We start from the raw sequence: 26205 nt of genomic DNA on the forward strand, positions 1-26205 counted from the left end.
TCACTCTAGGCGTGTCTTACACTCAGTTCTTGAGAGGGTAGCGCGTTTAGTGAGGTGTCGTTCTTGGAAGCTATAGCACCCTTATTTCCAAATATAGGTAGCGAATATCAGTGTTTGCACGATTTTTCGATGCCTTCCGGGAATGTCTCTTTATAACCCCTGCCTCGAGTCTTTTCTTCTGGAATGCTGGTCCCTTGCAAGGGGCAAGGGTACTGCCCCACTGAATAGTGAGGAGACCTTTGGGTCTAGAACAGGGGCCGACAAACTTTTTGACTCGAGGGCCACAAAGGGTTTATAAACTGGACCGGAGGGCCGGAACAAAAGCATGGATGGAGTGTTTGTGTGAACTAATATAAATTCAAAGTAAACATCATTACATAAAAGGGTACGGTCTTTTTTTTTTTTTTAGTTTTATTCATTTCAAACGGGCCGGATCCGGCCCGCGGGCCGTAGTTTGCCCACGGCTGGTCTAGGCAGACGTCTAACCTCTTGTGCCTCGGTTTCCCCATTGTACAATAGGGCTAGTAGTAGCCCCCCCGCCCCCCTCTCCCGGTGTTGCAGTAATCACCCCCGCTGCAGAGTGAGCAGTCAGCCGGCATTAGCAATGACGGGTTTGTGGTGGTGATAGGACCGTGTCCCTCTCACAAGGCCAGGTTCTTTTTCTTTTTTATTGACACAAAATTCACACAGCATACAATCAGCCATTTAAAGTGAACATTTCAGCACATTTCAGAGTGTTGTGCAACCATCTTCTCTAGCTGGTTCCAAAACACTTCATCCCACTAAACAGCCACTTCCTTTTCCCCTGTACCCCCTTCCCCCAGTACCACCAGCCAGTCTTCAGTCTAATATACTTGGGATTCTATAATATGTGGCCTTTTATGTCTGGCTTTTTTCACTCAACATAATTTTTTTGAGGTTCTTCATGTTGTAGCACGTATCAGCCCTCTACTCCTTTCTAAGGTTGAATAATACTCCATGGTGTAGATACACCACAATTTGTTTACCCATTTACCAGTCAATGGACTTGGGTTGCTCCCATCTTTCGGTTGTTGTGACTAATGCTACTGTGAACACTTGTGTAAAAGGATTTGATACCGGTCTCAGTTCTTTTGGGTATATGCCTAGAAGTGGAATTGCTGGGTCATGTGGTAATCCTATCTTTAACTTTTTTGAGGAACCACCATACTGTTTCCATAGAAACCACACCATTTTACATTTGTAAGAGGGTTATAACTTCTCCATATCCTTGCCACATTGTTAGTTTCCCATTTTTTCTCTTTTTAAAATTGTAACTGTCCTAGTGGGCATGAGGTGGTCTGTCATGGTTGATTTGCATGTCAGAGGCATGCAGATGACGAAGGATGTTGAGCAGTATTCGTGACCTTGTTGGCCATTTGTATTTCATTTTGGGGGAAATGTTTGTTCAAGTCCTTTGCTTCTTTTTAGTTGTTTTGTGTTGAGTTATAAATTCTTTATATATTCTGAATGTAGACCCTTATCAAATGTATGATTTGAAAAGATTCTCTCCCATTCTGTATGTTGTCTTTTCACTTTCTTGATAGTGTCCTTTAATGCACACACGTTTTTAGTTTTGATGGCATCCAGTTTATTTTTGTTGTTGTTGCTTGTGCTTTTGGCATCATATCTAGGAATCCCAGGCTATGGAGATTTACCTCTGTGTTTTCTTCTGAGAGCATTACAGTTTTAGCTTTTATATTTAGGTGATTCATCCATTCTCAGTTAACGTCTTTATATGGAGTAAGATAGGAGTTCAGCTTCATTCTTTTGCTAGCCTGCTGTCCCAGTGCTGCCCCTGGGAGACTTATGGCGGTCTCCCATGGTGTCCAGAGGGACCTTGCCGATGGCTCTGAGCTGCCCCAGTGAAGTGCCTCCCTGAGCTCTGTGGTGACAGGGCAGTGACAGCTTTCATGGAGGGAGGCCTGCTGGCCCACCTGGTCCCTCCCCTATCCTGGTCATGCATTGGTGAGGCCTTCTTTGCCCCTCCTTCCCTCCTCCTTGACCCCTGACTTGTCCCCACAACACTCTGCCCCATCAGTGCACACACTGCCCTGGACCCTCCCAAGAGGTGAGCAAGAGTTGCCTGGATGCTTTGCAGGGAAAGCGCTCATGGAATTGTTGACCGCCAGTGACATCTGTTTCCTGCATTTCAGCTGTGTTGGCGTAGAAGAGGAGGAGGCCCCAGACATCGACATATACCACTGCCCAAACTGCGAGAAAACCCATGGGAAGTCTACTTGTAAGTACAGCGCCATGCGCCTCACCTTGGATCTGATGGACTCCTGACCTGGCTTGCTGGGGTAAAACTCTGGGTGGCCACACCCTGGTGCTTGGGGACACCTCTGGCCTCCTTTTCCAACCCGTACAGCCTTGCCAAGCCCATGGCAGCCCCTCCTGATCGGCTCCTGCACTCACAGCCGCTGTGCAGAGACTCCATCTGCTCTCAAAGGCCTCAGCAGGGGGTACAGACTCCAGCACCTGCAGGGGCCAAGTTCGTCTGAGACAGGGACATGTTGCAGGTCTGTCCAAGGGGTTGTGCAGCCCAGCCCTGCCCAGCTGACCTCCACCTTGATGGGGTCTTGAAAGTTGCATCATGGGGCTCTACTTCCCTTCTCCACCTCTGCAGGGAATCTTAGGTGATTTCCTTTCCCAGCCTGCTGTTTGCCTATTCCAACGGTTTGATCCCTGCCTTCCTTTGGTCCCTTCGGGGTGTGGCAGTTCCTTTGGGGACTCCCCAGGGTGCAGGCTCGTCCGAGTGACTCCAGGGTGCCCATGTCCTGGCTGAAAGGCAAGTCCCGAGGCTAACCTCTCTGGGGAATGAGATGCTATGGTCTACAGGGACCACTGGAGGGCCGGCCTGGAAACGAGGCAGATGGCACAGGGTGTAAATGTGGCCTCTGGTTTCCAGCCTGGGCAGGGCTGCTCACAGAAGGTACAGGCTGGACACCGGCCTTGGCTGGTGGCAGATCACAGCCCTGCTGTCCCGAAGCAGGAAAGTTTGCAGTTTCTAACCTCCCCTCGCACCCTGAGGACTTGGCAGCACTGGTGTCTGCTCTCATTACCTCATCCTTTTCAGCAGATACAGGAGGTGACTACCATTCCATGGGCCAGCTGGTGGCATTTCTGGCACCTCTTGAGCCATTGGGAAGGCTCAGGGCCTAGGAAAGATGAATAGGGTGGGGACATGGGGCAGGAGGGGTGTACCATGTGATCATGGGAACGGAGCCAGGGACAAAGAAGGGCTGGATCAGAAACCCCTGCTGACCCCCCAGCAGAGCCCAATGTCCTGGGGAGGCACAGTCTTAGGGGGCTCAGGGAGGGTGGGGCCACATCTGTGTGGCTCGTGAGCTGTTGCATGAATTGGGGGTGCTGGGATTGGGCTATAGCAGGGTTGGAGGTGGGTGTTGGTGTGCACAACAGTGCAATTTCTCCAACGCCCCTGCGTGTCCCCAGAAGCACCCTTCCCTGAGGGTCAGCTTGCCTGCTGCCGGAGGTCTATGTGCCTGCCTCACCAGCCCCTGTTCCTGTGCTCCTGGGTCTGGGCAGAGGCCGGGTGGTCCCCCGCTGCCTGTTATTGCCACTGGAAGTCAAGGGCAGGCACCCTTTCCTGGCACTTACAGCCAGCCACCCCCAGGGCATGCTGGGACAGCAGCCTGGTGGGACCCAGCAGCCCCTCCCTGCTTGTGCATGTGTGCATATGTGTATGGAGGGTATATGTATGCGTGTGCATGTGTATGAGTGAATGTGTGTGCATGAGTATTTGCATGTTTATGCAAATATGCATATATGCTGTCCCTGTCTGTTGTTATTGGTGGCCATATGCTATCAGGGACAAAGGTTCTAGCACCTTCCACTAGCATGCACTCCAGATTGGCGATCACTCTTCATTTGAACTGAGTCCATGCTCAGTCTGGAGCCTTTCAGTGACGCACAGATTGGTGTTTGCCACATCAACTCAGTCACACCCTTCCACAGCGAGGCCCCTTGGGGACAAGATGCTCCTTTATGTCACTGTGTTTCCAGGGGAGCCCCCAAACCTGTGGGCTGCGCTGCAGGCCCTCTTAGGCCCAGGCCTGCCTCCTTCCCTTCCCTGAGCGGGCTTTGCAGCAGGCGTGACAAGGTGAGGAGGGAGAGCCCACAGGTAGATGTGGTGCAGGGCCCATTGGTCCCCATGGGAACCCAGCAAGGAGTCCCCACTGACAGTTGACACGAAGGCTCATGCAAAGCAGGTGGCATATCCTCAAAGTGGCTCTGACCCCGTTTTGTCTCTCTTTAGCTCTGTGATGCTTAAGAAGTTACTTCACTCACTGTCTTCTCACTTTGATCCTCTCTGAGGATCCTGTCATGCCCAAGAGGTGGGGTGTGGCCCCCACACTCCAGGTGCCCCACTCAGCAGCTGTCTCCAGGGTGTGCATTGCCAGAGAGGGGTGCTGGGGTGCCACAGGTCAGAGGACTCTCAGTCTCGGGGAGCCTGGCAGAACTCGGGCGTGTCTCGCAGCTCTGCCCCTGGCTGTTGTCCCAGCCCACCTGCTCCAGCCACAGCCTCAGTGGGCAGTCTCTCCGTGAGGTGGTGAGCTGCTGGTCCTGAGTGAGGGACTGGCCGCTCAGCACCTGCTTTTCAGACCCAGCTTCTGGGGACACATGGAGGTGCTGCTTCTTCCTCCTCTGTCTACTGCACCTCTGTCACTTTGCCCCATGCTCCCTCCCCACCCCCAAGACTCAGGTTTCCCATGTGGCCTCCCGGGATGAGGCACTCAGTGCCAGGCAGCGTGCATCCTTGTGCTCTGCATACCCTAGGGGAGATCTTGGCATGGCTCCAGCCTCGAGCTCTTCTCTGAGGTGGGGCTGCCCTGGGGCCACACTGCCTCACAGAGGGAGGGGCAGGTGCAGGTGCTAACGCAGCATCCTCAGGCCCTGCTGGGAGGACAGTGGCTGGGAACATGGGGAACACTCCTGGAGGGGCTCATATGGGGTCTCCTCCTCAGCACCTTCCTTCCCCTCCTGCCCCCTCCCACCGGCCCTACACAGCACTAGGATCGCTGTCTCTTGTCAGCCTGCCTCTGCTCTCTGCACTGTCATGGCTGCCAGTATATGCCCTGGGCTTCCCTTCTCATTCCACCTCAGATCCCTGAATGTACTGGACCCCTCATGGGTGGGGACCCCTTAGATCTAGGCTCACCTCCCACTGCAGGCATCCCCCACCCCCTCCGGTTCATGTGGACAGCCCAGGTCCAGGAGGCTGGGCACGCTGAGTTCCACTCTGCTCCTTCCGTTCCTCGGGCCGTTGGAGGGGGAGCGCCTTGTAAACTAAAGCCTGCGCACACTGGATGTCCCAGGTCACTTCCTGATGCAGCTGCAGGCTCAGCAGAAAGGACAATAATGCTCAGTCTGTTTTCAGAGTCAGAGTTACCTGGGCTGTGACTGGGGCGGTGTCCCAGGCCTTCTTTTGCCATGGCGCCCTGTCCCAGGCCCCTGGGCTCTTTAGGAAGCTGGTATGACCCAGGCTATCTGTCAATTTGGTGACCCCTGTGCAGAGCCGAGCTGCTCGGCGTGTGTTTGCAAACTTCTGGGGAGAACAGATCTGAGATGGGGTAGCCAAAGGGCAGTGGGGAGTTTTCCGGGGCCCAGGCATTGCCCAGCTCTGGTGGGCATCGAGGGGCAGGAGTGTGCTGAGCCCTTCCTGTCTGAAGTTCATCCCCCGTCCCAGAGGCTCTGGACAGAGGGGCACACTGGGGTGCATGGGGAAGAGCCTGTGGGTCTGGAACAGGTGCTGAGTTTGCCTGTAGACCAAGCAGCTGAGAGAAAGGGGCCTAAGGGTGTGCCCTGCAGAGCTCCCCAGATTACGCATGGTGCCGAGTATCACTCCCTTATTACATGTCACAAGGAGCCCAGAAGGCCGGGACTATTATCTCTCTATTCAAGATAAGACACAGAGATGCCCAGTAACTTGCCCAAGGTCACACAGCAATAAGATGGCGGGGCAAGAAAGATTTGGGCGGGTGACTCTGAGCCCTTTGGACCTCCCGTCTACGCCTGGTGCTGCCTCTGGAAGTCACAGCTTAGATCCTGCCAGGTTTCCATAACATCCACTCACATTTTGGCCAGGGGGCAGGCATGCCATAATATCACCCGATGTTGGAGATAGTCTCCAACTTGACTTGATGGAGATGGGGAAGGGTTGGTGATTTGGAACGGAGGCCAGCTCAGCCTCCCAGCGCCTTCCCCTTTCTGCTTCAGGTAAGCCCTTCTCAGAGGCAGTCATTGTCACTGGGCTGTCCTCGGCTGCCTTTATGCCCACAAACTCGGACACAGGAGTCCCAGGGCTCATCCCTGCAGCTCCCTCCCATCCTCATCTGGGAAGGACAGGCACCCTGAGGACCCTCCCATCAGTTCCTCGTACCCAGTCTCATTTCTCCTGAGGGTCAACCTCTCTCAGACCCCCCAGCAGTTCTAAGGAGCAGGTCCTCCTCACACACCGAGTTACCTGTGACTGCCCTGAACCAGGGGCGAGGGCCACAAGGAAGTCACTTCCCTCCCTAGGCGCTCACAGTCCAGTACGGTGTGTGTGCATGCATGTGCATGTATGCATGTGTGAGTGCACATGTATGGTGCAAGTGTATCACAGTCCAGCAAGGGTGTGTGCACACGCTCATGTGTAAAAAGTCCAAGGTGTGTGCATCAGTGCCCTGGGAGCATGCATGAGGACAGAGCTGCCTGAGGGAGTGGGTAGGGTGACGTGGGCAGGGGTGGCTGTGCAGAAGTGTGTGAGGTGGGCACAGCCCGGGGCTAGAGAGGGCGGACAGCACAGCAGGTGGTGGCCGGCCTGCTCTTGTGTGTGAGCTGTGGGCTGCAGAGACAGGAAGGTCCCAGCAGGGTGGTGACAGGGTCTGTGCTATTTGAAGACAAGTTCGGGGAGGGGAGGGCTGTCCTGAAGGCTGACCTTGGTGGGGCCTTCTCAGGAGATGCCTCTCATGACTGGGTGCTGAGTAGGGAGGGTCCTGGGAGATCCCAGCTTCTGGGTGCCATCAACTGAGCTACAGGGTTGGGAGGTATGAAGTGGAGTGGGGGTGGGTGTAGAACCAGAGGCTGGGGATGGTGAGGGCTCCTGACCATGTGATGACACAGGGTAATGGGGGTGTGGGAGGCTGGTGGGCCGGACCCAGGGACCCTGAGGACTTGGCCTGAGGAGGGTTGAGTCTGGCTGCATTCGAGATTCCCTGGCTGCCCTCGTGGCTGGTCTCTGGAGGCGTGGCGAGGGGGATGCAGGCAGAGGCCTGTGCGGGGTGCTGACCCACCGTGTCCCCTGCAGTGAAGAAGAAGCGGACCTGGCACAAACACAGCCTGGGGCAGACGCCTGACGTGAAACCCGTGCAGAACGGCAGCCAGCTCTTCATCAAGGAGCTACGGAGTCGGACCTTTCCCAGGTGGGCCGTCAGATCCCCTGCCCCCTGCTCACTTCCAGGCCCAATGCACACCCCCTACAGGGGCCCCGTAGCAGAGGACCTACCCCTCGGGCAGAGGATTGTTCCCTGAAACTCCAGGCCCCCGGCAGAGGCTGACCTCTCTCTCTCTCTCAGAACCTCCGGGCACAGTGTGGGAGGGAAGAGACCCAGGTCCCCACTAGGCGTGTCCTCCCATGGGGCATTCTGAGGGGAGAGGAGGGGCCAGTGTCCAGCTAAGATCATTCTCAGATGTGGCAGGTCCTGGTCCCGGGTCCGTAGGTGCTCTTCTAGCCTCCCTGTCCTCCACCCCCGTCCTGTGTGAGGGCAGCAGGCAGGGGCAGGGCTGTGGGAACAGCTTCTGTGGGAAAGGGGCTTGGTGACAGAACCTGCTCGGAGCCATTTCTCAGCCTCCACCCTGGGCGACAGTGTTGGTGGACAATTCCACTTCTCTGTCACCCCATTCTCTTTTTCATGTGTGGTTTCTAATGAGAATCCAGTGCAATTCTTATCCTTGGTTCTCTATGGACAAGGCAGTTTTCTTCCTCTGGCTTCTTTTTTTCTTTTCTGATTGTTTGCCCATTTATTGAGATATAATTCATATACCATATAGATCACCCATTTAAAGGGTACAATTCAGTTGTCTTGGGTACATTCACAGATGTGTGCACCACCGTCAATCAGTTCTAGAACATTTCATCACCCAGAAGAAACCTGTAACTTGATCACTCCCATCCCCGCTCCCCCCACCCCGCCCTAAGCAACCACGAATCCGCCTTCTGCCGCTGTGGGTTTGCCTGTTGTGACATTTCATCTGAGTGGAATCATACAATATGTGGCCGTCCGTGTCTGGCTTCTCTCACTCAGCGTAATAGCCTCAAGGTTCACCCACGTCATAGCACTTCATTCCTTTTTCATGGCAGAACAATATTCCCGTGAATGGACAGGCCACATTTTGTTTATTCACTCAGCAGTTGACAGACATTTGGTTATTTCTGATTTGGGGGTACTGTGAATAATTCTGTTATAACCATTCTTTGTTGTTGTTGTTATAATCATTCTTGTACAAGTTTTTGTGTGGACATATGTTTTCATATTTTAGGAGTAACTCTATATTTAATTATTTGAGGAACTTCCAGTCTGTTTTCCATAATGGTTGCACCACTTCCATTCCTGTCAGCAGCGTATGAGGGCTCCAGTTTCTCCATGTCCTCACCAGCACTTTTCATGAAATGTTTTTTAATCTTCACCCGGGAACATGTTCTTTATTGATTTCAGAGAGAGAGAAGAGAAGCAAAGCAAAGGAAAGAGAGAGAGCAACATTGATGTGAGAGAGAAACTTTGATCAGTTGCCTCCCATATGCACCCCAACCACTGGGGACCGAACCTGCAATCTGGGCATGTGCCCTGACTGGGAATCGAACCCCCCACCTTCTGGTATACAGGACGATGCACTTTTTATTATCTGACTTTTTATTCTAATCATACTTGTAGGTAAGATTTTCTCTTGCTGTGGTTTTGATTTTCATTTCCCTAATCACTACTGATGTTGAGCATCTTTTCATGTGCTTTTTGGTCATTTGTATGTCTTCCTTGGAGAAATGTTAGTCCAGATCCTTTGCCCATTTGAATTATTTTTATCTTTATGATTGAGCTCTAAGAGTTCTTATATAGTTTATATACAAGTCCCTTATCACACATGTGACTTCCGAATACTTTATTCTATTTTGTGGGTTGACTTTTCATTTTTCTTGATGGTGTCCTTTGAAGCACAAACGTTTGTCATTTTGGTGAAGTCTAATTTTTCTACCTTTTTCTTTGTTGTTTGTGCTTTTATTGTCATATCTAAAAATCCTTGCCAGATCCAAGGTCATGAGGATTTATCCCCATGTTTTCTTTTAAGAGTTTTATAGTTTTAGGTCTTACAGTTTGGTCTTTGATTTTCAGTTAATTTTTGCATATAGTGTGAGGTAAGGATCTAACTTCATTTTTCTTGTTTGCTTGCAGCTACCTATTTGTCCCTGCACTATTTATGGAAAAAGACAATTCTTTCACTATTCAGTGGTCTTGGCACACTTATCGGAAGTCTCTCAGCCATGGATGTATGCACTTATTACTGGAGACTTCATTCTATCCCACCGATCTCTGTTTATCCTTAGTCCAGTTTTCCACTGTCTTGATTGCTGTAGCTCTGTAGCTTTGCAGTAAGTTTTGAAATTGAGAAGTGTGAGTCCTCCAATTTTGTTTTTCTTTTTCAGGATTGTTGTGGTCATTTTGGGTCTCTTGCAGTTCCATATGAATTTTAGGATCAGCTTGTCAGTTTCTAGAAAGAGGTCATCTGAGTCTCTGATGTGGATTGTGTTGAATCCATAGACCAGTAGAATCAGAGTATTGCCATCTTAATAATGGTAGGTCTTCTGACCCCATGAATATGAGATATGTTTCCATCTATTGAGATCTTTTTAATTACTTTCAACAGTATTTTATAGTTTTCAGAGTGTAATTTTGCACTTCCTTTGTTAAATTTATTCCTAAATAATTTGTTCTTTTTAATACTCTAAGTGTGTTTTCTTAATTTTATTTTCAGATTGTTCATTGCTACTATACTGAAATACAATTGATTTTTATATATTGATCTTATATCCTGCAACCTTGATGAACTAGTTTATTCATTCTATTTTTTTTAGTAGATCCTTGTGTTGTGGTTTTTTGTTTTTTGTTGTTGTTGTTTTTGTTTTATACACAAGATCATATCATCTTTGAATAGATAGTTTTACTTCTTCCTTTTTCAGTCTGGGTTACTTTTATTTTTTTTCTTGCCTATTTTCTTTGGCCAGGACCTCCAGTAGAATGCCGAGTAGAAATGGCCAGGCAAGGGTGATCAGGACCCCACTATTCTCAGGGTGCCCCACTCCGGGCAGAGACTCAGTTCCACGAATGTGGGCCAGGTGGAAGAAGGGAGCCCCCACCTTTTGGCAGCCTTTGCCCAGACTTAGCCTCAGCAACAGACAGCGGGAGGGATAAGAGAGGTGGACATCCTGCTCCTCGAGAGAGCCTGGGACCGTGAGAGTTTCCATTCAGCATTCCTGGGCCCTTGGCTGCAGCCTTCTGGAGTGGAGCCTGCTCCTCACTGAGCTGGGAAAGTGTAGGGAAGGCATGTTTTGGGCCAAATATCACATAATCTTACCATTCTCGTACCAAGCTTTCATAGATTTTTCTTGCATAGATGTTTCTTCTTTTGCTGTTTGCTCTTAGGACCAATTCCAGAGGCTTTGAATAGTTTTTTTCTTTATCTTTGATTTCTGCAGTTTGAATATACCATGCCTAAGTGAAGTTTTATTTATTTTTATTATTTATTTATTCTGTGAGAGAGAGAGAGAGAGAGAGAGAGAGAGAGAGAGAGAGAGTTAGTTTATGCTGCTGGTGATGCTGTCTGAGCTTTCTGGATCTGTGGTTATGTGTCTGTTATTAATTTTGGAAAATCCTCAGCCATTATTACTTCAGTTCTTTCTTTTCTTTCTAGGTATTCCCATCATGCATATATTACTCTATTTGTAATTATTCAACATTTCTTGGATATTCTGTATCCCCATTTTTTATCTCTTTGCCTTTCAGGTTGAGCAATTTTTGTTGGCGTACTTCAAGCTTACGGATTCTCTCCGCAGCTGTGTCCAGTCTACTGATGCATGCTTCCCTCACTTCTGCTGGTTGTTTTCTTTACTTCTTAGCATTTCCTTTTGATTTTTAGAGTTTCCATCTCTCTGTTTACATTACCATCTGTTCTTGCATGTTCTCCACTTTTTCTGTTGGTGCTCCTAATGTATTAATCATAATTATTTTAAATTTCCTATCTGATAATTCCAAATACGGTGCTTTAATCTGAGTCTTGTTCTGATTCTTGATTTATCTCTTCAGACTATGGGTTTTCTTGCCTTTTATTATGTCCTGTAATATTTTGTTGAAAGCTGAGTGATAGGAACTGAGGTAATTAGGCATTTCGCGTGAGGTTTTATATAAACCTGACTGGGAGCTGGGTCAGTGTTAGTGTTTGCTGTAGTTGTGGGTGTCAGAGGCATCACTTTCTTCTAGTTTCCTTGTGCCTTTATTTCCTATTTTGTTTTCTTTGGGTTTCCTTAAGAACTCCTTCTTAAATAGCCTGTATCTTGCAGCTCTCTCAATTATACTTAATTGTTATTATACTGTTATGTGGTGGTAAGGATTGGGAGAGGGGATGTGTTCTGTAATTTAATGATTAAAGTTCAATGTTTTAGTGGGCCTGAGGCTCTGGGCTGTCACCTTCAGAAGTATGTCTTGGCCTTTTCTTTTTCTCTACTTACTGGAGTCAGGGAGGCTGTGAGGCGACAGTTGGCCACTTGCCCTCCCTGTCAGATAAGGATCTGGTAAAGTAAGTTCTCCTGGAGGTAAACTTTATGATGGAGAATACTCAGAATGTATTTAAACATAGTTACTTTTCCCCTCCCTCTGCCTGAAACAGGGGCAGATCTTTATTATGAGAACCTGGTAGAATTTCTGGAGGTAAAATCCATGAAAGTGTGGTCTTCTCTGAGATGGGCCCCCACGAGTTTTTAACTATTAAGCTAGTCCACCCTCAAGTTCCACACTTTGTCAAAAATTACCATTTAAGTACTTTCCCCTGCCAGTTACTGCCTCAGCTTCTGCTTCAGATAAGGTTATCTTGGCTATGATTTTCTGTATTTGCCTGTCTCTCCAGATTTTGGGGTGACTGTTTTCCCTGTAACCTCAATTATCTGATGAATCTAAGAAAAGTATTTGGTTTTCACTTTGTTCAACTTTTTTCTTGTGAGAACAGGAGTGACAACTTCAGGCTCTTTACATGTGAGATTTGAAACCAAAAGTCTGGTCCCATCTTATTTTAACCCCTTCCCATTAATTGTATTGTCTTTATTGTTGAGTTGTAAGAGTCCTTTACATATTCTAGATACTCATCACTTATCAAATACTTTCTCTCATTCTATGGGTTGTCTTTCCACTTTCTTGATAGTGCTCCTTGGAAGCACAAAAATTTATAATTTTGATGAAGTCTAATTTATCTATATTTTCTTTTGTTGTTTGTGCTTTTGGTGTCTCATCTAAGAAATCAGTGCTAAATTCAAGGTCATGAAGATTTATGCCTATGTTTTCTTCTAAAAGTTTTATGGTTTTAGCTTTTATATATGAGTCTTTGACTCATTTTGAGTTAACTTTTGTATATGTTATGGGGTAGGAGTCCAACTTCATTCTTTTGCATGTGGATATCCAGTTTTCCCATGCACAGTTTATTGAAATTACTATTTTTTCTCTATTGAATTGTCTTGACACCTTAATGAAAAGCAGTTGACCATAGATATTTGGGTTTATTTCTGGATTCTTTCTATGGCTGTACCACACAGTCTTGAATACTGTAGCTTTGTAGTGAATTTTGAAGTTGAGAAGTGTCTTCCAATTTTGTTGTTCATTTTTAAGACTATTTTGGTCATCTGGGTACCTTGCATTTCCATCCAACATTCCAAGTTTATCTTGTCAATTTCTGCAAAGATGTCAACTGGGATTTTGATAGGGAACGTGTGGGGTCTGTATGTCAGTTTATCATTGAGGAGGACTTGGTCTCCATCTGCTGTATCCTCAGCCCCAGACTCACCCTGTGCAAGGTCTGCTCACCCATGAAGGGGCTTGGGGCAGGGAGCTAGGAGAACAAGGGAGGTAGGGGAGGATCTCGGCCTTGGTAGGAGGGATGGGTGCGATGTGTCCCCACCTCCCGCTCACCACTCATCTCACCCCTGGCCAGGCCTCCCAGACCTTGAGGTTTCCATCTGTGAGGAGTATGTAGGACCCTCTGTGGCTGCCCGGTGACCCTGGGCATGGTGCTGTGGGGCGTTCCCTACTTGGGGCTATGGGAGACGGGTGGCAGGAGCGCGGGCCTTATGTCTCCAGCCCTAAGGCCCTGTCCAGGCCTGTCAGGGTGCAGAGGGGCTGGGACCTGGTCTGATGTGACCTCTGACCTGCGCTTCCCCACAGTGCGGAAGATGTTGTGGCCCGCGTGCCAGGCAGCCAACTCACACTGGGCTACATGGAGGAGCACGGCTTCACGGAGCCCATTCTCGTCCCCAAGAAAGACGGGCTGGGCCTGGCAGTCCCGGCCCCCACCTTCTATGTCAGCGATGTCGAGAACTACGTGGGTAAGTGCCCCCCCCCCCATTTATGTGGCTATGGGCACCCGGGCCTGCTGGCCTGGAGCCCTGGTTGTGTCCCTGTGCCATCTGAGTGAGTGTGACTCAGGGTCTCTGTTCTCTGTTCTGGGAGCTTTTAGAATGAGACCACATGTCCCACCTAAGTGGCATGTGACCCTGGCCCCTTCCCTGCTCAGTTACTCCAGCTGTAAAGTGGGGTCTGTCCTGGAGACTCCTTGATTCTACCAGCGGCCAGTTCTACTGCTGCTGGGTTCTAAGGGCAGTCATGCCAGGAGGGCTCGGTCGGGACGGGACCTTCTCCTGCGGCTGTGCTTTGTTCTCAGCTTCTGGTGGCTGCCTCACTCATTTGCCCCAGGACGAACCTTCCCATGACCCAGGGCCACCTCTCTCCTGGGTCCCTCTGGGATCCAGCTGATGCCGTCTGCAATTCAGTTTCATGTCCCCCGGCAGTTCCCAGCACATAGACTCCCTCAGGCAGGACACCTCTGGGTCCAGGGAAGTGCCCGTGTGTGCGGAGGCACCATCCGTGAGGCAGCTGGCATGGAGAGGCCAGCACACACCTGGCATTGACTGCAACACAGCCCTGGCTCTGAGGCTCTTGTGGTTGCCAGGGCTTGGCATGTTCACAGGGATGCCTGCGTGGCCAGTGGGGGGAAAGCAAAGATTCCCTGAAATGGCAAATACCCAGGCCGGCGCTGGCCACATGCTGGACAGGTGAGGGCGTAAGCACTGGGACTGCAGAGGAGTTGCTCCATTGCCCAGAGCTTGACCCTCTGCATCTGCAAAGCCTGCAGTGGGGGTTGGCATGGAGACTAAATGAGGTTGCCTGTATTCAAACCAGAGACCACACCCCTCTCTGGAGCTGGGGTCCCCAGGGCCGGCCAGCTTGTGGCAGGGAGGGAGGGACTCACTCTTCCAACCTGGCGATGACCAGGTCTGGGCCTGTAAGAGCACCTGGAAGAACAGCCAACATGTGGTGGATGCCTCCCAAGCACACGTGTTTTCTAGGCTCTTCCCATGTATGAGCTACACAGCTCTGTCCTCCAGGCCCCAGGTTTGTGTGTGTCTAGGCCCTGCCCCCTGCACCACCGCTATGCTGCATGGGAGATGGTCTTAGGCTTTTACTGTAAGTGTCTTTCTTTCCCTTCTTGTTTTATTATGGAACTTTTTACCCACAAAAAAATGAGAGGAGTCAACAGTGAGCCCCCATGTGCCCAGTACTGACCACAAAAACCACCGACTTTCAACTGTTTTTCTGTCTCTTCTACTTCCCCCCTCCCCCCAAGTATTTTGAAGCAAAACTCTGGTACATCAGTTATGTTACCCATGACAGCTCCAGTGCACAGTTCTAACAGACCGTATTTTTAAAAAAGTCATCCCATTCTATTCTTGCACTCTAGAACACAAATGACAACTCCTCCTTATCACTGCAGGCCCACTGCAGTTCTCTCCTGTTGCCTCAAGAGCAGCCCTTTATGTCTGGCTGTTTGAGTGAGAATCCAAACAAGACCACACACTGCACTGGGTTTTATGTCCCTTCAAGTCCATTTACTTTTAGAACAGCCCCTCCCCTCCCATTCTCCTTGTTGGAAGGATGGGGGTGTTGGTCCTGGAAAATGTCCCACGTGGGAATTGAGGAAAACCCTGCGTGGGGATTTGGCCGATGGCCTCCCTGTGGCGTCATGCAGCCTGTCCCTCTGTCCCCAGGGGCCCCTGCACCACGTGGTGAGAAGCTGGCTCAGGTCTGCGTTCAGGTTGTGGGCAGCGCCTTCCCAGCGGGGGTGCTTCCTTCAGCCGAGGCCTGCGGTGCCCGGCCACCCACTTCTAGGCAGTGAGCCAGGCCGTCCAGCCACATCTGTCCACAGACACTTCCGCCAGCCTCTCGGCTCGAGGTCTGAGCAGCTGTGGAGGACAGTCGGGATTGGCTAATCCTGTCCTTTCTCCCTCTATTCATTGTGAGTCTTGTACAAAGGATTTCCCTCAATGGTGACTCGGTTGTGCCGAACTTTCTTTTCATCATCAATGATTTTTGCCTGCACTTTTCCTCATCAACCATAGGAAACATGGGATAAATGTTTTCCTTCTATTTATTAATTTTCAGAATAATTAGTTGGTACCCTAGAAACACAGAGGGGTTTTTTGATATTTTTTAATGTTTAAAATATAAGCGCGTGCCATGCTTTATTTGGGATATATACTAAAAGTGTCTTTATTACTTATCTCAAGTTCAAATTTACCTGGAGTCCTATATTTTTAATTGCTGATCTGGCCACCTTAGCTGAGGGTGGTGACTCTGTCACCCTACAGCACCATGGGGTCCTCCTAACAGCCTGGGGCAGTGGGCAGGGCAGAAGGGTTGGGCAGTAGAGATCAGAACCTCCGCATGCAGCCCTCCCCTCAGTGGCCTCCCCCTCTGTCCTGCCCCGACCTCACGGGTGGCCAGGCCATTTACCCCTGGGGCACCCACCCTCCTCCACTGCCTCCCCAGGCCCAGAGCGGAGCGTGGACGTGACAGATGTCACCAAGCAGAAGGACTGCAAGATGAAACTGAAGGAGTTTGTGGACTATTACTACAGCACCAGCCGCAGGCGGGTCCTCAGCCTCACCAGCCTCGAGTTCTCAGACACCAGGTGAGCGGGGTGGGTGGGGGTGGGGCTGGGGCGGGACACCCGTGGCCCATCTCAGGGTGTGTAGAATTCCACACATAGCATTATTTGGTGTTTCTCTTCTAAAGTATGAAAGGTATTCATTGTGAACAATTCAAATAGGAAATAACGAATGAGATGCCAGCTCCTCCTCTGATCTTCCCACCCCGCTCCCCAGAGAGAGCCATTGGTAACAGTGCTTCCCTCCAGAACGCATGTGCCCATGCACAACACACCCCTGGCGCACATACATGCACACACGCACACACACACACACACACACACACGCACGCACACGCACACTGAGACACACACGCATGCACGCTCACACACACTGAGACACACACACACACACTCACTTATGCAGTCGCTCACACCCACACCCAGGTGTGTATTATCCCATCCGCCCCTATGCCACACTGACACATGCACACATGCTTATTACACACTTGCTCACATGCCTGCACACACTTTTTTAAAAAATAAATTTTATTTTGATTTTTTTTTTTTGCAGAGAGGAAGGGAGAGGAATAGCGAGTTAGAAACATTGATGAGAGAGAATCATCGATCAGCTGCCTCCTGCCCCCCGCCCCCCCCCGCCCCCCCCCCCCCCCCCCCTGCCCAGGGATGTGCCTGCAACCAAGGATGTGCCTCTATCCACTGAGCCAAACCGGTTAGGGCTGCACACACTTTAATTAGCACCTTTAGCACAATGGGATCATGCCTGAGCAGCTGCTCTGCTCCTGCCTGCCTCCCCCCCGCCCCGTGTTGAGGCCCTGTCCTGCCTGCTGTGTTCTCAGGGCTGAGGTCCCTACACAAGGTGTCTGGCTGTCTGGGCCCACCTGGTTCCGGGGTCCTGTTTTCAGAGGTGGGTCGGATTCTGGCTCAGCCCTGTGTCTTTATGACCCTGTTCTCTCAGGACCACCTGCTTAGCTGTGCCCACCCACGCTGTGCACCTCTTGCCCCTTTGTCAGGTGCCCACTGCTCTCCCGCTGGCCCTTGGGAAAGACCCAGTACACTCTCTCCCCACAAGGTGTGAGTCGATGATGGTTTAATTTAAGAACAGTTTTATTTTTGAATTATGTCCACCTTGCTAATGATAGAAAGCCCACAAAATAATAAAAATAGCCCAGGTGCAAAAAGTCTGGTAGGAAAAAATAAGTGTTATCAAGAATCACATTGAGAAGTAAAATACAGAACTACCAGGAGCCATAGTGAAATAATGTAATTGGGCAGTGGGCTTAATTTGAGCTTCCTGACAGCAAAGGCAAAAAGGGAAATAAGATGGGTTACGGTATCTGGAAAAAACGGTCTCTTATCTGTGTGTGTACAGGAAGGATGTTCTCCAAGACTGAGTTCTGAGGAGTGGGTTGCTTTGGTATCAAAGCTCGCACTCATGTTGCCATCAACTTGATTGGCCTCTCTGGCCGAGAGATCTTCCCAGAGTGGCACTGGGATGATTTGGGTGATGGAGCTAGGCCTGGGGTTTCTCCTTGGGCCTCTCATGGCCACTGCTTTGCTGGCAGAAAAATATATGGTGCTTCTGGTGTCCTCTGGTCCTGTCCAAGGACAGTGGGTGAGGGTGGGGGACATGTACACTTCAAACCAGGTTGTTTATGGTCATGGCGCCAGACCTATTGAATGCACTGGGACTAGGTTCCCCGCCATTCAAAAGGGAGGAGGTACGGCCTCTGTTTCATCAGTGCAGTCTGTCCTCAAAGATGGCTTCTGGGGCTGAAAAGTGGGGGCCAAACCCATGGGGTGTCTGGGGCTGCATTCAAGGCATCCTTGTGTCACCTTCCCTTCTCTCCATCCATGGGTTTCTGAAGGGCTTTGAAGAGCCACTGGCATTGGCGGCAGGTTTTGTACCTGAGGAGCCAACAGCAAGAAAAGAAGGACATTTGGGGCCATGTGGGGAGGTGGCAGTGGCCCCACTATTGTATGGGGTGTATGGAGGGTTATGAGCGCCCCAGGCTGGTGGGGCAGGGCCCCTCTCTTGTGGCAGTGCTGCGCCTGGACTGTGGACGGACCGGGAGGTGGGCACGGGCAGAGGTGGGCGAAGAGGGCTCTCATGGGGCATGGGGAGGGATTCTAGTTTGGAAGAAGCCAGAGATTTAATGTAAAGAGGAGGGCCGGTGGCTGAGGCCACTGAGCTCAGGGTGGCCTGACCTCTGACCTGTGATAGTTTGTACGGCGGCATGGCCTTCCATGCAGAGATGTGCGGATCCCATCCTGCCCGAGGCAGCAGGAGCCAGGAGACGGCCCTCATGGCAGCTGAGGTCACTGCACAGGTGCCACTGCGCTGGGCGTTCTTAATGCATCATTGTGCATGTTACCCAAAGCAGGGACGTTTCCTTGATACCAAAGGCTGCCTTCCCCGTTCTGCACATTCCCTGGACGTAAGCTGGCTGGTCTGGTAGTGGCTGATGTGGCAGAGGGTTCGGGCTCCTGTTGTCAGCACTGGAGATCGGTGGCTTTTATCCAGGCGAGGCCAGGAGGCGCCTGGGCCGTGCATGAAGGATACTTGCTCTCAGCCCATCGTGTCAGCACGGTGTGGACCAACCCAGGAAACCTCCCTTTCTGGGTCTCCAGGACGAGCCTGTCTTCGGGGTGGGTGGTCCTCAGGCCTTCTCCACACCCATCTGTGGGCCGGGAAACTAGTGTTAGACACTGGCCGCAGCCGCACCTGGTGGCTGGGCTTGTTCTGCCTTCTGTGAGCCTCAGTCTGCGCATCTGTGAGATGGGAACGAGGCCGTGTAGCCAGAAGTGAGAAATGTGTGTGGGACATGAGTCTCAGGGCACCTTTCCCTCCCTGTCCAGGGCATAACAGACGTGGTGACACTTCCCACCTTGCTGACCCCTTTTCCTGTCCCTGCCCCCAGAATGTCCAGCTTCGTGGAGCCGCCTGATATTGTGAAGAAACTGTCCTGGGTAGAAAACTACTGGCCTGATGACGCGTTGCTGGCCAAGCCCAAGGTGACTAAGTACTGCCTGATCTGTGTGAAGGACAGCTACACGGACTTCCACATCGACTCCGGGGGCGCCTCTGCTTGGTACCACGTGCTCAAGGTGAGCCCTGGGGGCTTGCCCCGCCCGTGACCAGGTCACTGTGGGTCTGCACGACTGTCTGCAGTCTTCACGAGCACGAATCCCTGGGCAGGACCAGGGACAAGATGTTTCTGCCACTGGAGGTGTGGGGGACAGGGGCACCTCAAGACCAAAGCAACAGGCCTGCGTTGCCTTTTTCTAAAAACTGGGACTCGTGAGGCAATCAGAGGCCCACCCAGGGGAGTGGTGACTGAGTGTTCAGTGGCCACTCTTATCCAGGGAAGAGAGAGCAGTGCTGGAGAGAATTCCTGAAAGAGGGGACAAGGGTGCTTGCTCTAAAGCCCCCCCTAAAGGAGTGGGGCTTTAGATGCATCTGAGCGTCCCTGCAGACTGAGCAGGTTCCTTCCTGTGTGTCCCTCAGTCTGTCTGCCCCGAGAGGGAGGGGCTCTGTCTCCTGGTGGGGCTAGCCAGGCCTGGCAGCCCCAGGGGCCTCCTTCCATCTCCAGCTGAGACACAGCCTCTCTAAGTACAGCTTTCCTGTAATTCATGAAACCAAGGGGGTCACAGCTCTGTGCCCCCTTGGCACACATGGTGCCCCTCTTGCTGCAGAGTTATGGTATGTGGGGTGGCGAGGGTGCCCAACAATGTTGGGGACTCCTATGCCTAGAACCTTCCGAACACACCGACTTCTGAACTTAAAACACTTGTGGCTCCAGCGTTTGCCGAACGGTGGCCTGGGTAGCCTGAGGCAGGACCCAGCACCAGGACATGGAGGGCCCTGCCCAGGCCCCAGCATCCGGGGTTGCGGCAGGCTCTGTCATCACGGAGCTCACAGCACATGGCGAGCTGTCAATGGCCTCTCGTTGGCAGGGGGAGAAGATCTTCTATCTCATCAAGCCGGCTTCGGCCAACATCTCCCTGTATGAGCGCTGGCAGTCGGCCTCAAACCACAGTGAGATGTTCTTTGCCGACCAGGTAGACAAATGCTACAAGTGCACCCTCAAGCAGGGCCAGACGCTCTTCATCCCCTCTGGTGAGTGCTCTGTCCCTGTACCTCATACCCACCACTGGGGTCTGCCCGGGAGGGCACGTGTGGGTGTCTGCTGCCTTGTCCTGGGGCAGGCCCGTTGTGCAGTCACCTCTGGGGTCACCTCAGGCCAAGAGCCCTAGCAGCCCCCAGCCTGGCTATGCTCACAGAAGCCGGGCCAGGGCCCCCAAGAGCTGGGCCATGCCGTTTGAGGTGTTTGCTGATCTTGACATTTCAAACATTGTAGGAGGAAGCAGGACGTGAGCAAATAAGTGCCCTTTACAGGTGTCATAGTGCTTCACTCGTAAATATTTCCCCATCTCTGAAAGGCTTCCTTTTAAAAGGACATGATTACAGTCCTGTCGTTGCACCTTACAAATGAATGGTTAGCAAGTCCTTAGTGTCACCAAATAGCCGGCTGATGCTCAGATTTTCTGATGAGACCTCATGTTTCCATTGACTTATCTGCCCCTGTGCCTTTCTTGATCTAGGTACCCCCCCCGCCCCGCCACACACACACACCTGGTTCCCCACAATCAGTTGTTTCCCAGTCTGGCCCAGGCTGCATCTCTGAGGATGATGTAGGGAGAGCCCCAGCTCTCCAAGGAGAGGTGGCAGCCCTGCGTTCTCTCCTTCTGTCCCTGCGTGTAGGGATCGGGAATGATGGGTAGCCTGACCCTGGGTGGTCTGAGCACGTCCCCTCCGCTCCCAGGCCTGAGTTTCCCCATCTGTACTGTTCAGGGCTGGATTGAGCAGACTGGGCCAGCTCGGACACAGTCTCCTTCCTGGAGGGCCCACCCACTCAGTACACGAGGCCAGGCCAGAGGTCCTTCCATGGGTATCAGGTGGGCAGGGGCACTGAGCCCATGCTGGCCAGACAGGCCAGGCAGCCACCGAGAGCCTGGCGTGAGAACGCCGTGAAGGGCTAGCCGCATCTGTCTCCCCCAGGCTGGATTTATGCCACACTCACGCCCGTGGACTGCCTGGCCTTCGCGGGACATTTCCTCCACAGCCTGAGTGTGGAGATGCAGATGAGGTAGGGCCATACCTGCCTCGGGGCTCCACCAGGCAGGGTCCCCACCATCAGTGTGATGCCACCTCCCCTGAGTGGCTGGGCCTCCATGATCGTGGGAGGAAGGAAAAGATGGGCCCTTGAGGTGCCTCGTGTCTGGACAGCCTCCATGGCCCATGGCGGGTTCGAAGTGAATGGAAAGGCCGAGCTGCCTTCTCCATAGGCACTGACCCAGAGGTCTAGAAGCCACGGCCAACAGGCACTGGGCTCTGGGCACTCGCCCCAAAGTGACCCCCTGGTTCACCTCACCACCCAGGGCCAGCAGGGAGGCCTGGCCAGGCATGGCCTCGGTGTGGCCTTGTCTGGCCATGGGTGTGGCACGGGCCCACCATTGTTTAGTGTCGCCTGCTCATGGCTCAGAGCACTGAATAGTTCTTTGCTGTGGCTTCCAGAGCATACGAAGTGGAAAGAAGGTTGAAACTGGGCAGCCTGACTCAGTTTCCCAACTTTGAAACTGCCTGCTGGTACATGGGAAAGCACCTGCTGGAGGCTTTCAAAGGTACGTCCCGGCACCTTGGCCTCCAGCTTCGGGCCATTTGTGTGTGTGTGTGGGGGGGGGGGGGGGGGCGGTCAGGGACACCAGGAGGGGAACAGGGCTGCCCGCACGCAGCCGGGCAGCCAGACCCTGGGGCAGACGGAGCACTGCCTGCAGGAGGCTGCCCACGCTCCTCAGCCCCGGCTCGGGCCCCCTGGCTGGGCCTGTGGGGCTGGACTGGACTCTGGCCTGTAGGGCCATCTGGTGTTTCAGAAAGAGTGCTGCCACGTGGTCCCAGCCTGGCGTGCCTTCTGCTTGGTGGCCGTGGCCTCATGTGGATACTGACGGGGCTCAGTCGGGACATCCAGAGGCCTGGGGGGTTGAGGGACTCCTGAGGCATCCCCGCTGTGTGTGCCTGTCCGGGTCCTGTGGGGGCCCACGGGGAGGGGCGGGCTCCAGCGGGTCCCTGACTCCGAGGACATGGTGCCCTCAGTCCCAGGCCCTGGCAGGCCAGGCCGTGGGTGCCGGGGCTGCGCCGACCCCTGGGTCCGCAGACTTTCCGCAGCCTCGTGGGGCACAGAGAACCTATGCTCCCATGTGGTCCTTTCTCAGCGGAGCCTCTGGAAGCTGCTCTGCTGAGCAGAGTGGAGCCCACCTACTGGGACTCTGGTTCGGGCTGTAGTTTCTCAGGAGAGAAAGCTGAGAATGTTTCTTAATCTGAGCCGGCCAGGTTTCATTGAAATTTGTCCATTGAGCCCCAAATTCAGAGCTCTGAGCTATATCGTGGCAGAGGGAGCACCCTGCCCTGGGGGCGTGGTGGGAGGCGGGGTGGGGAGTGTGGGTGGAGTCACAGCGGGCACTGACTGACAGCCCAGGAGGACTCTGGCCAGCCGAGCCGTGCTGGCCGCTCTGCCTCAGGTCCTCTGTGAAGGCTCATAGCATAGCTCTCCGGGGCCAAGAGGACGGAGGGAGCTGCCTCCTGCCAGGGAAACAATCACGGTGGTGTCAGCTCTCCGGCAGCTGCTCTGTCCCTTTTCCACGGGCCTGGCCCCGGCCCCCAAGGGCATCTTGGTGATGGGCCCCAATGGGAACTGACCCCCCTCCCTGGTGTCTCAGCCGTGCAGGGGGCGATGTGAGGGTGGGGATCAGAAAGTACCTAGGGATGCTTGGTGCGCACAACGCTGACCCCTGGCTGAGGTGGACCGGGGACCAGGCCGAGGGAGAGCCCGGCCACCTGTGTGAGGCCTGAGTGGGGACCGGGGGAGGCCAGTTCTGCCCTGAGGGCGTCCTGGATGCCTGTCCCCCAGGTTCCAAGAGGAACCGTTGGCAGTTGGGCAGGTGGCAGTGGGCGGAGGCCTCTGGAAGGTCTCCCACTCCCCACCCCACCCTGGGTGTGAAGTTGCCTGTGGGCGGCAGGTGAGGACCGGCCGCGCCCACCTGAGCTCGCCTCTCCATCTCTCCCCAGGTTCTCACAAATCCGGGAAGCAGCTGCCCCCTCATTTAGTTCAAGGAGCTAAAATTCTCAATGGTGCTTTCAGATCATGGACAAAAAAGCAGGTAGGCCCTGTGCCAGGCGTGGCCCGGGGTGGGGGAGGATGGCAGGCGGGAAGCCATCCCAGGGCTCATCTGCCTTTCCGGGGAACTAGTGTCTGAAGAGTAGGAGGTGCCAGCAGCCCAAGTCAGACAGCTGGGTGTGGGGTGTGGAAACAGGGGAGCGCGCTTCCTCCTGGGGCCTGGTCTAAGGTGGGGCGGGGGGGCCTGGAGATTGAGGGGGCAAGGCTGGTGGTAGAGACAGCACTGAGTGAACCCAGGGAGAGAGGCCAGGGAGTGGGAGGACTCTGAGCAGCCACTGACTGGCTGGCCGAGTGTGACACTGTCGGCAGGAGAGACGGACTCCCTCTCAGCCCTTCCCGGCCCAGGCTCAGCTCTGTCCAGCTTTGCTCTTCCTCCTGGGACTGCCCAAGGCCACCTGCAGGATCACTGTCCTGTGCCCCCACTGTCCTGTGGCCCCCACTGTTCTCTGCCCCCCACTGTCCTGTGCCCCATGTCCCCCGCAGTAGCACTGTCCTGTGCCCCCCCACACTGTCCTGTACCCCCACATCCCCCGCAGTAGCACTGTCCTATGGCCCCCACTGTCCTGTGCCCACCACTGTCCTGTGCCCCACATCCCCCGCAGTAGCACTGTCCTGTGGCCCCCACTGTCCTGTGCCCCCCACTGTCCTGTACCCCCCCCACTGTCCTATGCCCCCACTGTCCTGTACCCCCCACTGTCCTGTGCCCCCCACTGTCCTATGCCCCCCCTCTGTCCTGTGGCCCCCACTGTCCTGTGCCCCCCACTGTCCTGTGGCCCCCACTGTCCTGTGCCCCCCCACTGTCCTGTGCCCCCCACTGTCCTGTGGCCCCCCACTGTCCTGTGGCCCCCACTGTCCTGTGCCCCCCACTGTCCTATGCCCCCCCACTGTCCTGTACCCCCACATCCCCCACAGTAGCACTGTCCTGTGGCCCCCACTGTCCTGTGCCCCCCACTGCCCTGTGCCCCCCCACTGTCCAGTGGCCCCTACATTGAATGTTAACACCTTCACTAGCTCCTATGCAGCAGCTGTTTTCCGACAATGGGGGCCCCAGAGAAGCAGCTTCAGACTTCCCTTGGAATGTTGCCTGGGTTGTGGGGACAGAGCGAGGGCAGGGCCCCATCAGCCTGGGCACTGTCTGTGGCAGTGTCCCGTCCCCCAGAGGGGAGCCAGCACTGTCTGAGCAGGCCCTCAGGACGGGGTGGGACCCGGAGGGGAACACCTGTGTGCTTCTTGGTTCTCTCACGGGTGGGCCTGGTGGGTGGGTGGCCAGTGCCCTCCCAACGCTGTCCTGTGGCCACATCTTCTCCAGCCTTAAGGCTTAGAGTGAGCCGTGCACGGCATCCCTCCTGCCTCACCGCAGCAGGTGGCCAGGAGAGCGGCCTGTGTCAGGAAGGAGACAGCCCACATTCACTCCATAGCTGGTGGTGGCTTCGGGTGCCTCGTCCTCTCGGGGACTCAGGTTCTCCATCTATAGAGTGGGGTCATGGCAGCTTTCTTGTCAGGGCAGTGTCTGGCTGGAGTGGGCTGATTTCTCCAGCGCCCCATGCAGGCAGCCCCTACCCCATGCCTGCCGGGGTAGTGGTGGGTCCTGGCCCAGTAGGCAGGGCAGGGCAGGGCAGGGCAGGGCCTGGTGGGACAGAGAGGGTTAGTCAGGAATCAGAGGCTGAGCATGCTTGGGCCCCGTGGGTGGGAGGTGCAGGGAAGGTGGGCGTGGCACAGAGGGTGGGCATCCACGTCCAGACTCAGTGGCTGACCCGTTGACCTGGTGCATGGCTGTCCTGCAGGCTTTGGCAGAGCATGAAGATGAACTCCCAGAGCACTTCAAACCCTCGCAGCTCATCAAAGACCTTGCCAAAGAGATCCGGCTCAGTGAGGTAGGGCTGACTCAGGCCTGCTGGCCCTGGTCATGGGAGGCCTCTCTTCTCTGGCCCTATTTAGGGCTGCCTGTCAGGAATGGCCATGTGGTCACCTGCAAGATGTGGGCTCAGACTCCTAGGCCCCAGCTGCATCTCCTGGTGGGAGTTTAGGGAGTGAGAGGTGGAAAGGGGGCTCCTCTGCAGCTCCCGGTGGGCGTGAGGGAGGACGATTCCAGCCCTGCCAGGGGTACCCACCACGGAGGGAGAGGAATCAGGTAGCTGATGGTATAGATGAATGTGGCCATGGCACATGCATAGTGCAGACGTGTCACACAGATGGTATAGACCAGCCGTGGGCAAACTATGGCCCGCGGGCTGGATCCGGCCTGTTTGAAATGAATAAAACTAAAAAAAAAAAAAGACCGTACCCTTTTATGTAATGATGTTTACTTTGAATTTATATTAGTTCAAACAAACACTCCATTCATGCTTTTGTTCCGGCCCTCCGGTCCAGTTTAAGAACCCATTGTGGCCCTCGAGTCAAAAAGTTTGCCCACCCCTGGTATAGACAGAGGCAAGCATGTCACATGATGGTGTAGATGGATGTGCTGTGTCATGTGGATGGTAGAGATGGATGTGAGTGTATCACACGGATGATGGTGTAGATGGATATAGCCATGTCACACAGTGGTGTAGATGGATGTGCTGTGTCATGTGGATGGTATAGAGAGATGTGAGTGTATCACACAGATGATGGTGTAGATGGATGTGCTGTGTCATGTGGATGGTATAGAGATGTGAGTGTATCACACAGATGATGGTGTAGATGGATGTGCTAT

General features: G+C 53.3%; 1 protein-coding gene across 1 annotated transcript in view; it reads left to right on the forward strand.

Moving 5' to 3' along the window:
• Positions 1-26205, forward strand: part of PHF2 (PHD finger protein 2) — an 87992-nt gene that overhangs the window by 43397 nt on the left and 18390 nt on the right. The window contains 10 exon segments of the mRNA XM_023745750.1: positions 2175-2260; positions 7331-7445; positions 13497-13657; positions 16158-16299; positions 19197-19383; positions 20233-20395; positions 21338-21425; positions 21854-21960; positions 23402-23493; positions 25295-25384. Coding sequence (XP_023601518.1) covers positions 2175-2260; positions 7331-7445; positions 13497-13657; positions 16158-16299; positions 19197-19383; positions 20233-20395; positions 21338-21425; positions 21854-21960; positions 23402-23493; positions 25295-25384 — 1231 coding nt within the window.

This window comes from Myotis lucifugus, unplaced genomic scaffold (genome assembly GCF_000147115.1).
Source record: "Myotis lucifugus unplaced genomic scaffold, Myoluc2.0 scaffold_577, whole genome shotgun sequence".
Lineage (NCBI taxonomy): Eukaryota > Metazoa > Chordata > Mammalia > Chiroptera > Vespertilionidae > Myotis > Myotis lucifugus.